General features: G+C 48.0%; 1 protein-coding gene across 1 annotated transcript in view; it reads left to right on the top strand.

Annotated features, from left to right (window-relative positions):
• Window positions 1-19,757, top strand: part of TRAF3IP1 (TRAF3 interacting protein 1) — a 79,086-nt gene that overhangs the window by 27,459 nt on the left and 31,870 nt on the right. Inside the window, exons 12-16 of the mRNA XM_058301298.2 lie at window positions 1,141-1,225; window positions 2,124-2,207; window positions 4,757-4,880; window positions 5,098-5,134; window positions 7,142-7,218. Coding sequence (XP_058157281.1) covers window positions 1,141-1,225; window positions 2,124-2,207; window positions 4,757-4,880; window positions 5,098-5,134; window positions 7,142-7,218 — 407 coding nt within the window. The remainder of the gene's footprint in view (window positions 1-1,140; window positions 1,226-2,123; window positions 2,208-4,756; window positions 4,881-5,097; window positions 5,135-7,141; window positions 7,219-19,757) is intronic.

Genomic DNA, 19,757 nt, shown 5'->3' with positions numbered 1-19,757 from the left:
TTTTTATCCTGGTATCTTATATAAACCTAAAGCATTCAGATGTGCGGATCACAATGTCGTGCTGCCAGCACCATCCACTGCCAGCACTTCCGTCACCCCAAACCAAACCTGGTACCGACGAAGCGTTAACTCCCCGGCCCCTGTCCCCACCCCCTGTAACCTGTCATCTAGTTTCTGCTGAATTTGCCTATTCTACTTATTTTTTTATAAGGTGATGTGATAGTTGTCCTTTTGCATCTGGTATATTTCACCCAACGTGATGTCTTAGGAAACATAACTGTACACACAATTTAAGATTCAATTGACAGGTTTTAAGTTTCAAAATAATACATTTCAGGTTTTTTCCAGAGGATAACTTATATTTCCAAAGCTCAAATTCTGAATTATTTTTACCACCCTGGAAAGCATAAATCCCTTTTACTCTATATAAGGAGGCACATTTAATTGTCTTACTAAGTTTGGCTTGCGATTTACTGATTAAATTGTTTTTATCAAAATGAGGATAACTTTGTTTAGATTATAAGAAAAATATGGTACATACCCAAAGTAAAAAAACAAAACAAAACATTTGATGCAGAGAAACATGGAGAAGATAGAAAAGCACTGGCAGTCCCACGGCTCCTAACTTTAACGCACACCCTGTGCCACCACCACATTGTCCAGGGAGCACGCTTAAGCTGCACTGTTGTGGCACTTTCTGTGGCAGTAGCTGTCGCCCTCGTCATCTTTCAGGGCTGTGGGCAGAATGTGGTCAGGGCATCGCTCACCTGTCGGCCACCTATTTGTCACTGTCGTAATGATACTGCGACTGCTGTGATGTAGGCTTAGTAGTTACACACATGTCTGTTTCTTTCCTTAGGCTGCATTTCTTCTCACTTAAATTGCTGGATTGATCAACCTACCTTTCAAGTTTTGATTTCTTGCAAAGTTGAACCGGTTCACATTTCTAGGACTTGTGGGTGCCCTTTCCTCCTATGCTCACCAAATTTAGATATCCAAAGTTGTTTTACCTTTAGCAAAGTGATAGCTGGAGAAAATCACCCCTTCATATTTACCATGTGATTGCTGTTTTTTCCAGCATTTATTGGTTGTTTGTGTTTCTTCCTTTGCGAATTGCTGCTGGAATTGCCATGCATTTAGAAGGAGATACTGGACCTGCTGGCCAAGATAAGTCGGAGGTGTTGGAGAATTCAGAAAATGCTACTGAGTTTTCACCCGGTGTCAGGTCTGTGTGCCTTTTTCTTTTTCTAAAAATTTTTTGTAATTGTCTTTATTTTGTTAAAGATACATAGATCACAAAAAACGTTACATTAAAAAAATATATGAGGTTCCCATATACCTCCCCCCCCCACTGTCATCATCGTGGCACATTCATTGCATTTGGTGAATACATTTTGGAGCACTGCTGCACTGCATGCATTATAGTTTATGTTGTAGTTTACACTCTCCCCAGTCCATTTAGTGGCTTATGCAGGATATATAATGTCCAGCATCTGTCTCTGCAGTATCATTTAGGACAATTCCAAGTCCCCAAAATGCCCCCATATCACATCTCTTCTTCCTTTTCCCTGCCCTCAGCAACTCCCGTGGCCACCATCTCCACATCAGTGCTACAATTTCTTCCATTGCTAGAGTCACAATAATTCTATAGTGGAATACCAGCAAGTCCACTCCAAGTCATATGCTGTTCCTCCAACCTGTGGATGACCTTGGGAGAGAATCACAGCTGGGGCACAGCTGTTTAGCTAATGCTTGACCTTAATTAGGAGGAAATACTTGTACAAAGAGAGAAAAGGTTTATGTAATTTTTCAGTAGCTGAGCTACGATAAGCTCTGTATGTAGAACATTCTAGAGTTAGGGAAATAGTAAGTTTGGCTTAATCATATCATGTTTTGATTACTGATAGTTATGCTAAATCATTATTTTTTGTACCCTGAAAATAAAAGTTTAAAGAATGGGTGTTTTAATCGGGCTGGTGAAGTGTCCTGCGTATTCTGTGGAATATGTCCCAACCAGCATGACGCCGGTCTGAAAACGAGTGTTGACCTTTGCCCGGGTTTTCTTTGGTGTGCCTCAAAGTCGTAACTTGTTTCCTTTTTGGTGTTGACACACTTGGCTCTAGAAGAATGCCTCGTCCGGGGAGCGCAAGACCAGCCCCTCCCCGGGTCAAACGCCAGGAAAGTGCGGAGCTGCTGACCGTGGACCGGTAAGGCAGGGGGCCGCGCCCGGGAGGGGGCAGGTTCCGGGCTGGCAGTCCTCAGGCGGAGGGGGCGGGCGGGCGCGCATGCGTGTGAGGAAACTGGGTGCTTGGGCCGAAAGACGGGGCGGAAAATGCAGCAGTTGGTGCTGCAAACTTGTGATTGAGGGAGAGGAAAAACCAGGGCAGGCTCTCACTCAGATCGTAGGCCAACACATACAGAGGCACACACAAAATTAAACCATTGAAAGTCAAAGAAAGACTTCTATATTTCTCTGTATTACTCTGATTTCTGGACAGACTTTTCTAGGCATAAAAACATGGAGAAAAATTTGAAGAAAATTATTTAAAGATTTAATTGCACCAAAATGGAAAAGCTAAATGCTGTCAAAAGTCATCAACAATGTAAAGACGCGCTTCAGATGGCGCTTTCGCTAAGTTTCACAAAGTTACACCAAAACAAAACAAAGTAGTAGAGAAGCGAAACCGGGGTGGATTGGAGTGGGTTTCTGGTAGAACGGGCAGCAAGGAATCGGAGATCTTTCCAGGGGTTTTGCTGCAAAGAGAAGTGAAGGACGGGGTCAGGTCGTGGCTGGTGGGAAGGGCGTGTCAAGGCACGTTGTGTCCTGTTAGGTGTAAGGTGGAGAAACAGCAGTGCGCTTTTCGGTGGTGCAAATGACCCAGCGGAGGGGACTTGAGGAGGTGGGGGCCAGGGGGCTTGCCGGAGCCACGTCCTTGAGTGGTGGAGGGCGCTGGGGGCACGGCCTGGGAGAAGACCGCGGCCAGGCGGCGGGAGGTGCCGCCTCCGAAGGCCAGCTGGTGGCCGCGGGCGCGGCAGTGCCCTGCGGGGCTGTGCTCCCCTCGTGCGCTGGGAGCGAGCGTGGAGAAGGGGCCTGGGCCTCCGGGGAGAGGGGAGGGGGTCTCGCTCCCTGGAAGAGGGGCTTGTGGCCGGCAGCAGGCCCTCCCCCCGGGACCGGGCGGCTGGATCTCCCGGGCGCTGCAGCCCACCCCAGCAGACCTGGCTTCAGGACGGGGCCTGGCGCCTCGTGGCTCTGAACGGGATGTCCACGGCTGCGCGGCCTCGGGGCGGCGCGTTCTCCCCGGAGACGGCGGGGTGCTGGGCGGCTGCTGCGGTCCTCACGCTTGGCTTCTCGGCCACGGGATGACGTGCCGGGCGCCGTCCTCCCCCCTCCTCGGTCCTTGGCGTCCGGCCTGGGCTGCTCTGAGTCTCTCTCCTCTGAGGCCTTCCCGGTGAGCACACAGTGAAGGGATTAGGACCCATCCTGGTCGAGCTGGGCCACGCCCAGCTGAGGGGGCCTCAAGGACAGGGCCTACCTGAGGGCGTCCACACCCGGGGTGGGCGCTGTGCTCCCGCCACCCCAGGCAGACACTGGGCCGTGTTTGGGGACATTTCCATTGTCGTGAGGAGGGAGGGTGGAGCAGTGAAGGGTCTTGACACCTAGTGGGGAGGGGCTGGGGGTGCAGCTCCTGGTCCTGCGGTGCACGGGGCAGCCCCACCTCAAAGGGGGGTCCTGCCCAGGGGCCGTGGTGCTGTGGGGGCCGGAGGAGCCAGGCTGCCCTGGGGCTGCCCTGGGGCTCAGCTGCAGGGAGGGTGACCGGGGGCGCGCACAGGGCCCAGGCGCAGGTGCGGGCGGGCACCGGGCTTGCCTGCCAAGCGGACGGAGGGTAGGGACAGGGTCGGTGGGGGCCAGAAGCCTGATTGTGCGGGGCTCGGGGCTGGCCGTGGGCGGGAGGGCAGCGCAGACCCCAGGGAGAGCAGGCGCCTGGTCGGAGGGGCCGGGGTGGAGGGGCCTGGCACAGGGGAGCGCCAAGGCCAGAGGGACACATGCGGCCCTGGGTGGGGCGGGCATCAGGGTGGGGGGGGCGGGCCGCTGTGCCGTAGGCACGCGAGGGAAGGGTCCGGGCCGCGGCTTCCTGTGGTTGCAGCACCTGACGAGGGTGGTCTTGGGGCAGCACGACAGACACCGGGGCCGCAAGGGGACCCACTGATGGAGTCCAGGGAGTTTGGGGAAGAGGGCATTGTTTCAGGAGCTCACGGCCACGCGCAGGGGCTCCCCCGTGACCCTATGCCTCCTGTGGATGTGGGGAGAGGTTTGGGGGGCCTGTGTGTAATTGTGTGTGTGTGTCTGTGTGCATGTGTGTATGTGTGTGTGAGAGCATAGGGTGGCGGTGGGAGGAGGGCGGCTGGTGTGGACGGGGAGGGGTCCCTGTGTCTGGTGTGGATGGGGAGGGGGTTACACTGTGGCTGGTGTGGACGGGGAGGGGTCCCTGTGTCTGGTGTGGACAGGTGGGGGTTACACTGTGGCTGGGTGGACGGGGAGGGGGCAGCATGGCAGAAACCTGGCCAGGGCAGCCTGCATCTTGGGCCGAGAGCGAGACCCCAGGGAGCCAGCCTGGAGGGCTCTGCGGGGCTCCGGCCCCCACCCCGGCTTTGCTCTAGAGGGGTGACCGGTCGAGTCCCTGTTCCAGGAGCGTGCAGTTCACGGGAGGTCGTGACTGGTACAACATCCCTAATTTAATTTTGTTTCTTTTATTAGGACAGGAAGTGGTAAAACCGTGTCAAACGTGATTATAGATTCACAGAATTCTGACAATGAAGAGGATGACCAGTTTGTGGTGGAAGCTGCCCCTCAGATCGCTGAAATATCAGAAATTGAAATGGTGAGGAGCTGAAGGGAGGGTTTTTGGGTAATTGTGTTTAAACGTCACTGAGTTAATATTCTAGATTTTTAAATTGTGTAGACAAAGCAGTCCTCTAATTTTTCAGTAACTTGCCCTCCTTAACTTTGTCATTCATTTTTGAAATCCACGAACACATGATTTTCAGAATTCAGTGACCTGGAATCTTCTGTTTTTTCCTCCTTCCTTTCCTGCTCAGGTGCCAGCAGTGGATGTGGAAGACGATGAGAAGCACGGTAGGTTCCGGGTGTGGGCACATGCGTGTCTGAGTACGTGTCTGTGTGTGTTCTCGCAGGGTCTCGTGCCAGCACGTTGTGTGTTTGTTCCATCCAGTTTTGGATCAGGAATCAGAATTGCAGTGGACAGGCCACCAGGGCCTGCGCCCCTCCCGTGCTGGTGCTTCCAGGCTAGGAGGCCGGGGTGCCTGGGCACTGGGCCGGCACAGGGCCCTGGAGAGGCTGGAGCTGGCGCGCGCGTCTCTTCTCCCTCCGCACAGTTAGGCTGCTGAGTTAGGGGCTCTGCGGCTCGGTGATGCCACTTGTCCTTTCCCTGCGCACAGTGGCACACGTCAGCGTCACTCATCCCAGCAGGGCTCACTTTGAGGCCAGTCGGAGCTTCCTGCACCTCCACCCGCCCCCCACCCCCCAGGCCCAAGCTCCCTGCACCTCCCCAGTCTCCACCCCTCTCAGGCTGTTTTGAAATCCCAGGTAATGTCACTTCATCCAAACTCCTGGCACCTGTATCTCTGAAAGACAAGGACGCTTTAAAAAGCCCCTGCCGTGGTCCTGCAGGCTCCCCCGCCGCCTTCTACCCTTGTCCTTCATTAGCTGAGAAGCTGGGCGTGTCCTCCCGAGCGTCTCCCAGTTGGGTGTTGCTCGCTGTGCCCAGGGCTGGGTTTAGCTCGTTCTCTTACCCCGTATGGACTTGATCGGATTCAGGTTTGGTTTTTTGGCAAGAACGTTTGGTAGGTGGTGGTCCTTTATAATGCCTGGTTGTCTCTCTGCTGGGATAGACCTTGTATGTCAAAATTCAGGACTGCAAAATGGCAATTTTCCTCAATTATTACTCCTCAGTGTTTGGGCTGGAGAAATCTGTGGTGCCAAACTCCAGCCCCCCAGCCGCCTGCCCCCCTGTGGCCCCGGTCCTGGCAGAGGCGGGCTGAAGCGGATGCTTCCGCTTTACTGACCAGTTTTTGTAATCTTTGGCTTCCTACCTTCCAGCAAAGGTGACTAGTGAAGGTTTTGGGGATTTTTGTTTTTTGGGGTTTATGTGAGATCAAGGAACTTTTATGTATTTGTCTTTCATTTCACGCCCTTGCCGTTTTTCCTAGCCACGTTTAGATTGCCCAGTCCTGACCCGTGGGAGCCCGTCAGCCGTCTCCTGGGGCCTTTTGATGCCATCTCTGTAGACTTTGATTCCTTCTTTGCTTTCTGATATGGCAAGAAGTTTCGGGCCCAATTTATGTCTTTCCTGCCCCATATCTGGAATCTGCTATTCCTACAAGGAGTCTGGGAGCCCAGTGCTGCTGGGTTGGTTATCGCTTCCAGGTGTTTTCACTGGACAGAGTAGAGCATTTTTAAAAAATATAATATATCCTGAGTTCATGCTGCTGTTTCCAGTGTGAATTCAGGCTTGCAGGTTTCACAGCTCTGTCCTTTGAGTTAATGCCTCTCTTCTGTGTCCCCAGTCCCTGGCCCCAGCAACCTGCTTGCTTCGCCTAATCGAGACGAGTGGCGATTTTAGAACGGCAGTGCGGCTGGTCACCACTCAAATCACTTCGGGACTTTTTTTTTGTGGATGTTTGTCTTCTTATCCTTAAAGTGTATGCCATCAGGGATGTACAATCAGTCACTGTGTTTTAAAGTCATGAATGAATTCTTCTCCACCATGGTAGGCTACGGATTTGATTGGTGAAGTTCATGAGTTTCATTTTGTTTTCGATTTGTAGGCTTTGAAAAATTTTCTTAGTATACAATATTTGCATGATTCCAAGGTCAAATGCACAAAACCGGGTACATTCAGAAACATGGGGCTTCCTTCAAACTCCCCGAAATGCTATCATTAATTCCAGCTGCCAGCTGTTGTTTTAGTCTATTATAAACTTTTATCAGATAAAGGTTATTTGAAGCTGTTCTCAGTGTAGAATGAGAAATAATAAGAACTCTGCATTCCCCTTACCCCTCTATCCATTCAGATTAGTTTCTTATGGCAGAGAATAAACTTTAACCGTTGATTTTCAACAGGTGGACTGGTAAAAAAAATTTTGGAGACCAAGAAAGACTATGAGAAACTGCAGCAGCCACCCAAATCTGGAGAGAAGGTAATGGAAGGACTTCTGTGGACCCTGTCTGTTCCACACAGTTGCCTGAGGAATGCAGAGGCATGCTGTCAAGTTGACTGACCCTCAGCAGTGTTTTCCTATGTGTCTTTAGATGCCATCCCCTGCCGCCGCCTCAGGGCGGGTGGACGCCCTGGGGCCGCTTCCCTGGGGGCTCGTCGGCTCCCCTGGGGGTGCTCAGGAGCCAGGAACCCAAGGCCTGTTCTGTGGTGACCTCACCACCCCCCAGAGGCGAGCGCCTGCCCCTTCCCGCCCCGTCCACCCCCCGGGCTCTGCTTGTGGGGGACACTGGCTGCCTGGCCCTGGCTGGGTGCACAGAGACCGGGGCAGCTCTGTGTCCGCCCCCAGCGTCCTGACTGACGTGCCATGTGGTTTTCTTGGGACCCCGCCTCCCGCCAGCCACCACACTTTCCCGGGGCCTGCGGCTGTTGGGGTGAATGCCCGTTTGGTCAGATAGTGGACCTCAGGTGCCACGGGCAGGCTGCTGCTAGACGATTTAAAATGCCATGATAAATACTCGTGTGTCTCTTTAAGCAGAAGGTACTTGGCTTTATCTGCCAACAATTTCCATCAGTGATATAAACCTGTACTTTTCCCAGCTGGACTGAGGTTTTAGACCGCATCACTTAAAATACCCGGCTCGGTCCTGGAGGCAGAGCTCAGCTGGGCGGCGAGCAGCACTGTGCGGTGGAGGCGGGCCGCTGTCGCCCCGCGCGCAGCCAGTCCTTTGGGGGCGTTAGCGCGAACCCTTTAAACTGATAACTGGGAGCCCCGCTGCCGTCGGTTTCTTCTGCCAGGAACGTGCCTTCCCGCCCTCTGCGGCCTGTGGCCGTGGCATTTCAGTGCGAGTCCTTTCCGTGTCCCGCGTCCTTGTCCTGCGTCCTGGCGGTTTTCCCGAGCCCGGGCTCCCCGCAGCCTTGCACGCAGCCCTCTGGGCTGCGCGTGGACATGAGCGCCGAGCGTCAGGTGGCTTCCATTTTATTAGCTGTGCTTTTCTTTACGCGGAGCACACCAGGCCTGTGTGCCAAAGATTCCTCTGAAGGTAAACTTGAGATTCATAACTCTTTTGACTTCAGAAGGCAAAGGAGATAAAGGGTCCTTGTTTATTAGTGAACATTTACTGCTTCTAACTGGCACAGCTAAGAAGAGCTCAGAGTCAGGGGTATTACAGTGTGGCAGGGAAAACGCTCTACTCTGTTTTCATTAGGATGTTGATAAGCATCAGATTTGTCCTACTTGTTGGTCTTTTAAGTACTTTTTATTATTAATTAGGTTTCTGTAGATAAGGGAAATGCAGATTGTACAGGTGAAAGTCGAAGGCCCTTCAGTCCCTGCCGCCCTCCCCCCCTTTCGCGGGCAAGCCCTGAGATGAATTTGGTATGTGTCCTCCAAAGTTTTCATAGTCCTACTGCCAGTCTTCTTATATTTTACTATTTTAGGTGTACATCGTACTGTTTTATGAGTCTTTAGTGTTATCCTGTGGCTGATATTGCTAAGCAGCTTGTTTTCTTTCTTCAGGCAACATGTTTCTGTGCCCCTCCAGGTTTTGGTACCTGTCGGATCAGTTTCTTCATTTTAATTGAAGATTAGCATTCCGTTATTTGTTTATGCACCCCCTTGCTGGTGGACGTTTAGGTTTTTCCAGTCTTTTGCTGTTATAAACAATGCTTCCACGGATTTCTTTGCATATCAGGAGGGGCCAGCAAACTTTTTCTATAAAGGGCCTGATAGTAAAAACTTGAGGCTTTGCCAGCCTTCAGTCTCTCAGTTTTGCCTTGTCACACGAAAGCAGCCATGGCAAGGGCGATATGTCAACAACAGGCAGGGCCGTGCTCCAATAAAACTTTATTTACAGAGCAGGCTCTGGCTTGCTGGTGCTGTCTGCTGGCCCTGCTCGAGCGTCTGTGCCGGCACTCAGCATCGCTGCACCTGCGCCTGCGCAGGTCCTCACTCTTACCAGAATGGCCACATTACTTCTCGAAGTTGCCGTCCCGCTGGAATGAAAGGCTGTCTGCTCACCTCTGTGCCAGCCCCCGTCAAGGTGGCGGTCATCTCCGTCACCCTCAAAAGTTTCAAAAGTTTCCTGGAGCCCCCCAGCAAGCCCTTCTTCTGCCCCCCCCACCCCCATAGCTGCTGACCTGCTCTTTGTTGCCACTCTTGAGTTTTATGTAAATGGAATCATGTTGCGTATGCTCTTTTTTGGGAGATGTTTCTTTTACTCAGCAGAGTTATTCTAAAATTCATCCACGTTGCAGCACATGTCAGTAGCTGTCTTAGTTGACCAAAGGGCTGCTGATGCCAAGCACCAGCAATGGGTTGGCTTTCTAAGGGGATTTATTTGGGGTAAAAGCTTACAGTTCTAAGCCATGAAAAGTCCCAACCAAGGCACCAACGGAGATGCTTTTTCACTTAAGTCAGCCACTGGTGATCCTGTCACGTATGAAGCAAGATGGCCACCGATCTCTGCAAGGTCTTAGCCTTCTCCTCCAGGCTCACCGTCTCCTCTTGGGGCTTCTGGCTTAAGCGATCCTCTAATCCTCTCCCTTACGTGGCAGGATCAAACATGGCGACTTCCTTACCCTTTGTCTGTCTGAAGGAGTCTCTCTCAGTGTTTCCGTTTGTATCAGACTCAACCTGAGTCACACCTCAGTGATGCAGTCCAATCAAAAGCCTGAAAGTGAGCTTATCAAGTAATCTAATCAAATGCCCTCAGCTGAATGTAATGCAATCAAAGGGTGTCACACCCAGAGGAGTAGATTAGTTTACAAATATAATATTTCTCTTTTTGGGTACTCATTAAATAATTACAAACTTCCACCATAGTATTCTTTTTTATTGCCGAGTAGTACCCTGTCAAATACCCCACCATGTGTTAATTTGTTCATTGATGGATTTTGGGTTATTTCCAGTTTGGGACTATTACACTTAAAGCTGCTATGAATATTCATGTCAAGCCTCTGTATGAGCACATGCTTTCATTTCTTTTGGGTCAGATACTTAAAAATGGGATTGTTGTGTTATATGGGAAGCGTATGCTGACTTTTTAAGAAATGCCAAACTGGTTTCCAAAGTGACAGTGCCGTTTTGCATTCCTGCCCACAGCGTAGGAGAGTTCAGTTCCTCTGCATACTCACCAACACTTGCTATGGTCAGTCTTTTCAAATTTTGGGGGTTTAATTTGCATTTCCTTAGTAACTAATGATGTTGAATACCTTTTCTTGTGCTAATTTGCCATCCCTATATCTTCTTTGGTAAAGTGTCCAGATTTATTGCCCATTTTAAAACTAGGTTGTTTTCTTATTATTGAGTTTTGAGAGTTCTTTATATATTCTGGATACAAGTCCTCTCTCAGATATGATTTGCAAATATTTTCTTCTCTTCTATGGCTTGTCTGAAGTCATGAATTTTGTTGAAGTCTAGTTTGATAGATTATGCTTTTGATGTCATATCTAAGAAATAGTTACCTAAACTGCAATCACAGAGGTCACCTTGGACATTTCCTTGTAGAAGTTTTAGAGCTTTAAGATGCACATTCTGAGTTAATTTTTGTCTGAAGTGTGAAGTAGGGATCAAAGTTTATGTGTGGTATTCAGATGTTCCAGCATCATTTGTTGAATTGTCATACTTAAAAAAATTGTTTTGTCAGTCTGATGGATATGTAATTTCATCTTTCTGGCTTCTTTAATATTAATAACTCTCATTTATTGCCTGCTTCCTCTGTGCTTTGTGTTTATTATCTCAGTCTGTACGACATCCCTATGAAGTAGGTACAGGCTCACGGTTCTTTATGCAAAGTCCTTGTGTTGTAGACATCTTGGATTTTAGAACTGTAATGTGGTGTAATACCAGATAGCACCTGATGCTCTAGTGAGGTCAGAGAAAGCAGGCACATTAGCGGTTCCACAGCAAAGTGGATGAGGGTTCATACGAAGTGGGAGGACAAAATGCAGAAAATAACCTCACATGAGTTTTGGTGGCAAGTTTATGAAAAATCCTTTCATTTTCAGAGCTCTTAGGTATTTGGAATTGGCTGCTTGGTCTCCTCTTGTGTATTGCTTGTTCATGCCTTTGACCATTTTTCTTGTGTTTGCCTTTTTTTTTCATTGGTTCTAGGCATTCTTTTAAGATCTTCTTATTTACTTTTTCTTTCTTTATCTTCCCCCCTCCCCCCATGGTTCTCTTTTCTGTCTGCTCATTATTTCCTCACCTTCTCTAGGACCCAGGACCTCCCATATGGGAAGCGAGCGTCCAGTGGTTTGAGCCAGATCTGTTCCTGTTGGGCTATGGCGTCTGCTGGCTTGTGACATCTGCTCGTTTAGGCATCTGCTAGTCGCGGCAGGTGTGGTGTCTAGCTTGTTGCGGTGGGGGTGGTGTCTGCTCATCTTCTTTTAGGAGGCACCAGGACCCGAACCCAGAACCTCCCATGTGGTAGGCAGGTACCCAAATGGTTGTGCCACCTCTGCTTCCTTCTAGGTATTCTTCCTTTTTTAAAAAAGTTTGTTTTTTTTAGGCATTCTTTATATATTATGAAATCCAATTCTTTCTTTCTCATACACTATATCTTCTCCATCTACTTGTCTAACTTGGTCTCCATAAGTACAAACATTTTAAATTTTGATATAGAATTTTATCAGTCATTTCTATATGAGTTGTTTTTGCTCTTGTCTAAAAAGTCTGTGCTGCTGTGATTATAAAGGTGGCCTTCTAATAACACCAGCTGTCTTTCCACACTGAGGTCTCTAATCTGCTTGGTGTGTCTTTGCTGAGAGGCAGCGATCTGATTATGTCCCCCTGTGCACTGCCCACTCCTTCATGCCTGGGCACATTTGGGGATTTGGGGCTCTCTCCTGAGCTCCTTCTTGTGTTTTTTTTATACTGCTTTTTTTTGGTATTTTTTGAATTGTCTTAAAAAAACAGATCACACAAAACGTTACATTAAAAAACATAAGGGAAGCAGACTTGGCCCAGTGGTTAGGGCGTCCGTCTACCACATGGGAGGCCCATGGTTCAAACCCTGGGCCTCCTTGACCTGTGTGGAGCTGGCCCATGTGCAGTGCTGATGCGCACAAGGAGTGCCGTGCCACGTAAGGGTGTCCCCGTGTGGGGGAGCCCCACGTGCAAGGAGTGTGCCCTGTAAGGAGAGCCGCCCAGCGCGAAAGAAAGTTCAGCCTGCCCAGGAGTGGCGCCGCACACATGGAGAGCTGATGCAGCAAGATGGCGCAACAAAAAGAGACACAGATTCCCGTGCCACTGACAACAACAGAAGCGGACAAAGAAGAACACTCAGCAAATAGACACTGAGAACAGACAACTGGGTGGGGTGGGGGGGATGGGGAGAGAAATAAATAAAAATCTTTAAAACAAACAAACGAACAAAAAACATAAGAGGTTCCCATATACCCCACTTCCCACCCCACCCCCTGTTCCTCGCACATCAACATCTCCTTTCATCAGTAAGGCACATTCATTGCATTTGGTGACTATACCCTGGAGTGCTGCCATATCATTTGGACCATAGTTTACATTATAGTTCACACTCTCCCCCAGTCCATCCTGGGTTATGGCAGGATATACAATGTCCTGCATCTGTCCCTGCAGTATCATTCAGGACAATTCCAAGTCCCAAAAATACCCCATATCACTCCTCTTCCTCCCTCTCCCTGCCCTCAGCAGCTCCTGTGGCCATCATCTCCACATCAGTGCTACAATTTCTTCCATTGCTAGAACCACATCAGTTCTATAGTAGAATACAAGCAAGTCCACTCCAATCCATATTATGTTCCTCCATCCTGTGGACCCTGGGATGGCGATGTCCACTCCACCACTAAATCAAGAGGGGGCTTAGATCCCACATGGCTGATGGATGCAATTCTCCTGCTTGTAGTTGTAGACACTCTTGGTTCCCTGGTGGGGTGGTTGACAATTCTCACCTTCCTGTCAGCTGACCTGGGTGCGTCCAATGAACCAGAGAGTAGGTGTTGCAACTCTGCTGAGGCTCAGGGCCCAGTTGACACATGGACAGTCCAGAAATTCAAGTCTCCTGAGCATACACAAACCCCAGTGTCAATCACAGTTTCAGTAAAAGTGACAGAAGAGGCATGTGTGGAGAGGTCACAATCTGAGTCCAACTCCATCACAGTAGGGGCACAAATTTCAAAGTAGGGCCCCTTGGCAAGGCAATGAACTCCAGAGCCATCTGTCATGGCCATAGGACCTGTGTGTCTCTGTAGCCTTCAGGAGCACCAATACCTGGGGTTGTATCTACTTTGGCTGTCTCTGGGATCCTGCTGAGGCGTGTATAAGTGCAACCCCTTTGATGACCTCCTGACTCATTTTGAAGTCTCTTAGCCATGTAAACTCATTTGTCTTTACCATTTCCCCCTTTTATTCAAGGTCTTTTTCTAGTTGCATCACCAGCTGGTGATGGTAGTGATCCCTTGACACCAGGGAGGCTCATCCCCAGCAGTCATGTCTCATGCTGGGTCCTCCTTGTTTTGAGTACTGTATTTTTTTTTTTTAGTAGGTACCAGGGCTTGAACCTTGGACCCTGTGTATGCAAAGCATGCGCTCAACCACTGAGCTATAGCCACTATAGTGCTGTAGTTTTTATGTCCCAGAGAGACTTTCTAATCATCCCTCTCCACTCACCCAGTTGTTTTGGCTCTAATCCATCTTTCCATCTTTCCTGTGAATTTTACAGTCTCTATGATTCCTTCAAAAACCCTGTTGTGATTTTGATGGGAATGGGATGAACCTTCTCTTTACTTCCCTTTTGCCATAAGCAGCTGTCCCATCACCTCACCCTTCTCTGTAGCAAAACTCTGAAGTTCAGCACCCACTTTTCACCCCATCGCGCCTCTCCCCTTCTCCCTCAGATCATCCCAGGAAGGACTTTGGGCCCGTTCCTTACAGAACCACACTTGTCCGTGTCCTGGACCTCCCCGTTGCTAGACACCGTGTTGGGAGATGGTGGGTCGCTCGCTCCTCCCCGTGCACCTCCTTCATTGGGCTTCCGGGCGTCACGTCCTGGCTTCTCCTGCCACGTAGTCACTCCTCCTCTGTCCCCCTTGCTGGCTTCTCCTCCCCTTACTCTGCTCTTAGTACTGAGGTCTTAATGTTGACTGCTCTTCTGTTCTTTCAAACTGATTCTCCCTACCTCCCACCTCCTCCTCCTTCTCCCCCAATTCAATTTCTTTAATGATAGATTCAGTTTTTCTATGTCTTCTTGAGTTTACTTTGGTAATTAATATTTGAATCAATTAGGATTAGGTTCATCTGCAAGTGAAGGAAAATCTAAACCAATAGTGACTTGGGTGAGACAGACATTGTTTCATCTCATGAGGCAGGTCAGGAGGCCAGGCAGGCCAGGGGCCAGTGAGCAGGAGCTGTCTGCCTCACCCCTCCATTCCACGGGTCACCTGCTGGGCCAAGATGGCTGCCCTAGCTCCAGCCTTCCTGACTGCTTTCCAGCCAGCAGGAAAGAGGAAAAGGAAGGAAGGAAAAGGCCACATCCCTTATTTTTAAAGACATTTACTGGCAATTGCAGATACCACTTCCATTCCCGCTACATTGGTCAGAACTTGGTCAACAAGGACACTAGGAAGTAACATTTTTTTATTCCAGGCATCCATTTGTATAAGTTTTGTTACTGTAGACTAGAACTTGCCAAATTTTCTCACTGCATCACACCTGCAGAAAATGATATTTGCAGGGCACGTGGGTGAGTGGAGGAGGCTGCCTGGGGGGCTGGGCTGAGTGTTCTGGAACCAGCGGGCCTGTTACCTGTGGACGGCTTGGTGGCCGCGAGCTTTGCCATAAGAGAGGGAGATTAGAGCACATCACAGACACTTTCTTCCACAGCATCTCTCCAGGAAGTCTAGTTCACTCACCTTTTCCACTGCAATGGCATGAAGACATCCAAGTGTACTTGAGAAAGCGATTAAAATCAACACCCTCCGGCAAAAGGCCAACTTTTTGTTTTGTTCTCTTTTCGTTAATTTCTGCTCTCTGATTTTTCCTTTTAATTCCTTTGTATATTTGCTTTTTCTAGCCTGTGGAGTAAAACAGTCCCTCATTTATTTTTAGTATTTGTCATTTTAAGTGTAAATATATTTAAGGGTGTACGTTCCCTTTAGGTAAGCTTTATCTGGATTTCTTGAAGTTTACTATGCCGTACTTTGTCGTGATTTCCTCTTTAACACGTGGATTATTTAGGGGTCTGCATTTTAGTTTTCAAGCTTAAGGATTTTAATCAGCAATATGTAAATTAATGGTGTGTTCACAGGCTGTGGCCTGTATGAAGTCAGTTATTTGGAGTTGATGAGACCTTCTGGCCTGTTATGTGGTCAGTTTTTCTAAGTGCTCCAAAGTGCTTGCAAATGTGTCTGCTTTCTGTTTTTGGAGGTGTAGGCGTCAGCGTTGCTTTCAAGGAGAGACGATTATAGGACTATGTTCTCAAAGCATCGAGGCTGTGTCTATTCATTGTCATTGATTTGTCACAATATTAATTGATTATCTTTTCTCTGTCTCATTAAAAAGTTGAAGTAGTTAGATGCTTTCTCTGTGTTTTATATAAATTACAGTGTGCCCTTAGTATTTGTACTCTTTAATTTTTGGAGGGAGCATTTTTTTTCAGTGCTAAGGAAATACACATTCATGATCTGGGCATCTGTCCAGCCCGCCTTTGAAGCTGCACTGGAAGAAAAGCCATTTCTTATTGTACTAATGGACTTGAATAATACATTATAGAATAAATATGCGAATCACATTGCTTTAAACGTTTTCTTCATTATCCAGACTTATTTGCTCTCTTTTCAAGAGGAAATATCAACTTTATTAATAACAAAATATGTTAGCTTGTGCCAGCATTTTTTCTTTCTTCAGGTTATGAAGTTTTTGAAAAGAAAAAAGAAAAAAAGAAAAAAAAAAGCCAAAAAAGCAGTTATGTTATAGTGTTTCTTGTGCTTTCTAAAGCTTTATAAATGGAAATGCTTTAGAGTAATGGCCAGCAATTTCAAAAATTGTTCACTTACTTTAAAGTACCGCTTAAATGTCTCATTCCTAGTTTTTCAATCTCCTTTTACATTATTTTCCCTCAGTTTTCATTTTCATTTTACATCTGTTCTAATTGAATGTGGCAGATGCTTTTTCTTTCTCATTTAAATTCTTTATTTTGCAGTAGACTCCTTTGTAGTATTTCTCTTTGTAAATGTCTTTCCCCTTTGATTCATTTAAAGTTTTTGTGGATTTTCCCTCCTCTCCGCCTTCTCGGTCACATGAAGCCGTGCATTATTCTGGGAGGACTGGAGGCGACACATGCACCCCTTCCAGATGGGAACGTGGTGTGGGTTGATTTTGACTGAAAGGATGTTGTAAGAAGGGCAAAGCGCAGCACACAGATGCCAGAGAAGCGACGGATGACTGTCTAAAGAAGCTTTTTGGGTGGAATATAAAAACCTTTTGTATCTTGATATGCCTCTTGAATAGATAAAATAACCTTGTCATGAACGTGTTATACGTTATTTAAAATAAGTAGTGGGAGCGGAGGCGGCTCAAGCCATTGGGCGCCTCCCTCCCACAAGGGAGGGTTCCCGGTGCCTCCTGGAAAAGACGAGTACACAGCGAACAGGCACGGAGAGCAGACAGCAAGCTGAAACGAAAAGGGGGGAGATATAAATAAAAATAAAAATAAGCCTTTGAAATAAGTAATGCAGTGACTGGTATTCAGGTAATTTCCTACGTTGGAGTCAGGGAGTCCAGTCTGAGCGCCTGTTCCTTTGGCAGTCTGAAGAGCCTTCAGTGACTTCCTCTTGTGGTCACTAGATGGCGCAGTTTCATCACAAATACTTTAGCCCTTTAGAAAAATACTATCCCAAATGCCCCTGTAACTGAAGTTCTACACCTATTTAAGTATTTTTAGTTTGGATTTTTATGGTCCTGGTATTATTGGGTGTTTCTTTTGCTAGGAATGGTGTTTCCATTGAAATTGCTGTGAAATAAAAGGGGATGTAAGGTATGATATTTCTTCACTGGTGGGACTTTGATCGCTAGAGAACCACGCAACTGGATTTTATTTTATTTTATTTTTTTTCATCTGTTTTTTTTTTTTATTGACTTTGTAATAATATTACATTAAAAATATATGTGTGAGGTCCCATTCAACCCCACCCCCCCACCCCCCCTCTCCCCCCCCAACAACACTCGTTCCCATCATCATGACACATCCATTGGATTTGGTAAGTACATCTTTGGGCACCTCTGCACCTCATAGACAATGGTTCACATCATGGATTTTAATTGTGTGTGTTATAGACTTCTTTTCTTTTCTTTTTTAAAGAAATAAGATGATAGTTTTATCTTCCCAAGTCAAATCTCTAAATGCAGTGTCTTTGAACATGCAGGCTGTGGCTTGTGGATTTTGAATATAGAACAAATTGTCAGCACCAAATTGTCTTGTAAAAATCAAATACATACAATGTCACTTAAAAATATCCACAGATATGTGATATGGATATTATAGGCCACGGAAATGATTTGGAAACCATCAAATTATTCCATGTCTGTGAAACTTTGTGGAGATAATTATGAGGAAATAGGCCTTCTCTGTATAGTCAAAGATCAGCAGTGTGAGTAAGCTGTCACGGGGTGCTTTACCTGAAATATGTATGACTTAGGAAAATTGGATTATAAAAATGTGATTAGCTGTATTCTCACAAACGTTTCCCAGGTGAATGTTCAGCATCTTCTGTTTATTGCCTTTACTCAGTGAATGATAATGTGATGAGTCAAGATTTTATTTGTACTCAAAACACCAGTTGAAAATCCATATCAAATCATATCCATCACTTTTCTAGAAATCAGACAGCTGTGGCCTGGTAGGTCTTTCTGGCCTTAATTCCATCACAGACTGTTCTGTGCTTTGCATGAAAAGTATCTTTAGTTTGATTTAGCTTTGATTTGGACATGTGGCTTTAAAGTCAATTGATCAGTAGCATAGCCCTTGGTGTTTAACTGTCACGTTAAACGGTGCATGGGGGGGTTATTGTCATATTACCCAGGGTATGGAAATCAGCTGTGAGGACTAGAATCAGCGTCACTGAACTAGGTAGACTGTGAAGAAGAACAGGGCAAAGCTCAGCGGAAAGCACTGCAGGAGAGCGTCTTTGGAGAGCAGGAAGCCGAGAAAAAAGGCTCCCCTCGAGTTCAAGCTGCTTCAGCTGCCCAGAGGCAGCTGGTTAAATGGTTAAAATGACTGAGTTTGTGCTATAATATTTTATCATAGTAAAAGGATAGGAAGTCACTAACAATTAAAGTCCAGTTCTGATCTCATTGAAGAGGTATGAAGACTTTAGAACGTATCTAGTTAGAGGTCATGAAATTGTGTTTTAAAAATAATATTAGAAACCAGGGCTTAGAAGGAATGGTTTAGTGGAGAACAGCTTGGCGGTTCCTCAAAGGGTTAAATGTAAAATTACATGTGACTGCCATTCCCCTCCTAGGTATACACCCGAAAGAACTGCCAGCTGGGACTTCCACAGTATTGATAGCCCAGTGTTTATCACAGCATTAGTCACAATAGCCCAAGGGGGAAACAGCCCAGGTGCCATTGGCAGGCAAATGGCCAAATAAAACGTAGCATGTTCCTACAAGAAGTATTATTCAACCGTAAAAAAGAATGAAATTCTGATCCGTGCAACAACGTGCATGAACCCGGACGACATTATACTGAGTGAAATAAGCCGAGTGCAAAAGGACAGCTGTTGCACGGTTCCACTCACATGAAGTGTCCAGAGCAGGCACCCCTGCGGAGACAGGGAATAGAGTCGGGGTAACTGGGGCTGGGGCCAGGAGGAGGGGCCCTGGGGGTTTTGTGTAACAGGTGCAGAGTTTCTGTTTGGGGTGGTGAGAAGGTTGTGGTAAGGAGGTGGGGTGACGGTAGCACAGCGTCGTGCATGAATCGTACGCTTAGCAATGGCTAAAATGGCAAATTTTATGTTACAATATTTAACCACAGTAGAAGTGAGAAAGAAAGAAAGAAACAGGAATGGCACAAAAACGCTCTGGAGGAGCACACCGCCTCCCGCGGCCTCGGCCCGGCAGCGTGGCCGGGCTCCCCGCTGCTGGTCCTTTCCCAGCACGTGTGGCAGTGCGGCCCAGCGTGGCTCCTAGGAGACGAGAGCTGCCACCGTGCAGGCCCTGGTGCTGCGTTCCCTGCGCGTCGTTCTCGTGGACCCTGGCCTCAGTCCCGAGGCCCACACCGGTCACCGTGGACTGCGAGGAGATGGAGGCTTCGCGGAGCTGCAGAGCCTCGGTGGGCTCTTTCGTTCTGCCCTGGTCCCCACTGCAGAGCCTGGATCCCCGCCGCAGAGCCTGGGTCCCCACCGTGGAGCCTGGGTCTGCACCGCAGAGGGGCGTGGGCTGCTGGGGGCCAGGCACGCTCCTCTGATTTCCTCCTGTCCCAGAGCGTTTGCACGAGCAGCACCCCTGGGACTGTGTCCATTCTAGGGGCAGCAGCTTGTGGC

Source organism: Dasypus novemcinctus, chromosome 7 (assembly GCF_030445035.2).
Source record: "Dasypus novemcinctus isolate mDasNov1 chromosome 7, mDasNov1.1.hap2, whole genome shotgun sequence".
Lineage (NCBI taxonomy): Eukaryota > Metazoa > Chordata > Mammalia > Cingulata > Dasypodidae > Dasypus > Dasypus novemcinctus.
This window is presented reverse-complemented; position numbering and strand designations above follow the sequence as displayed.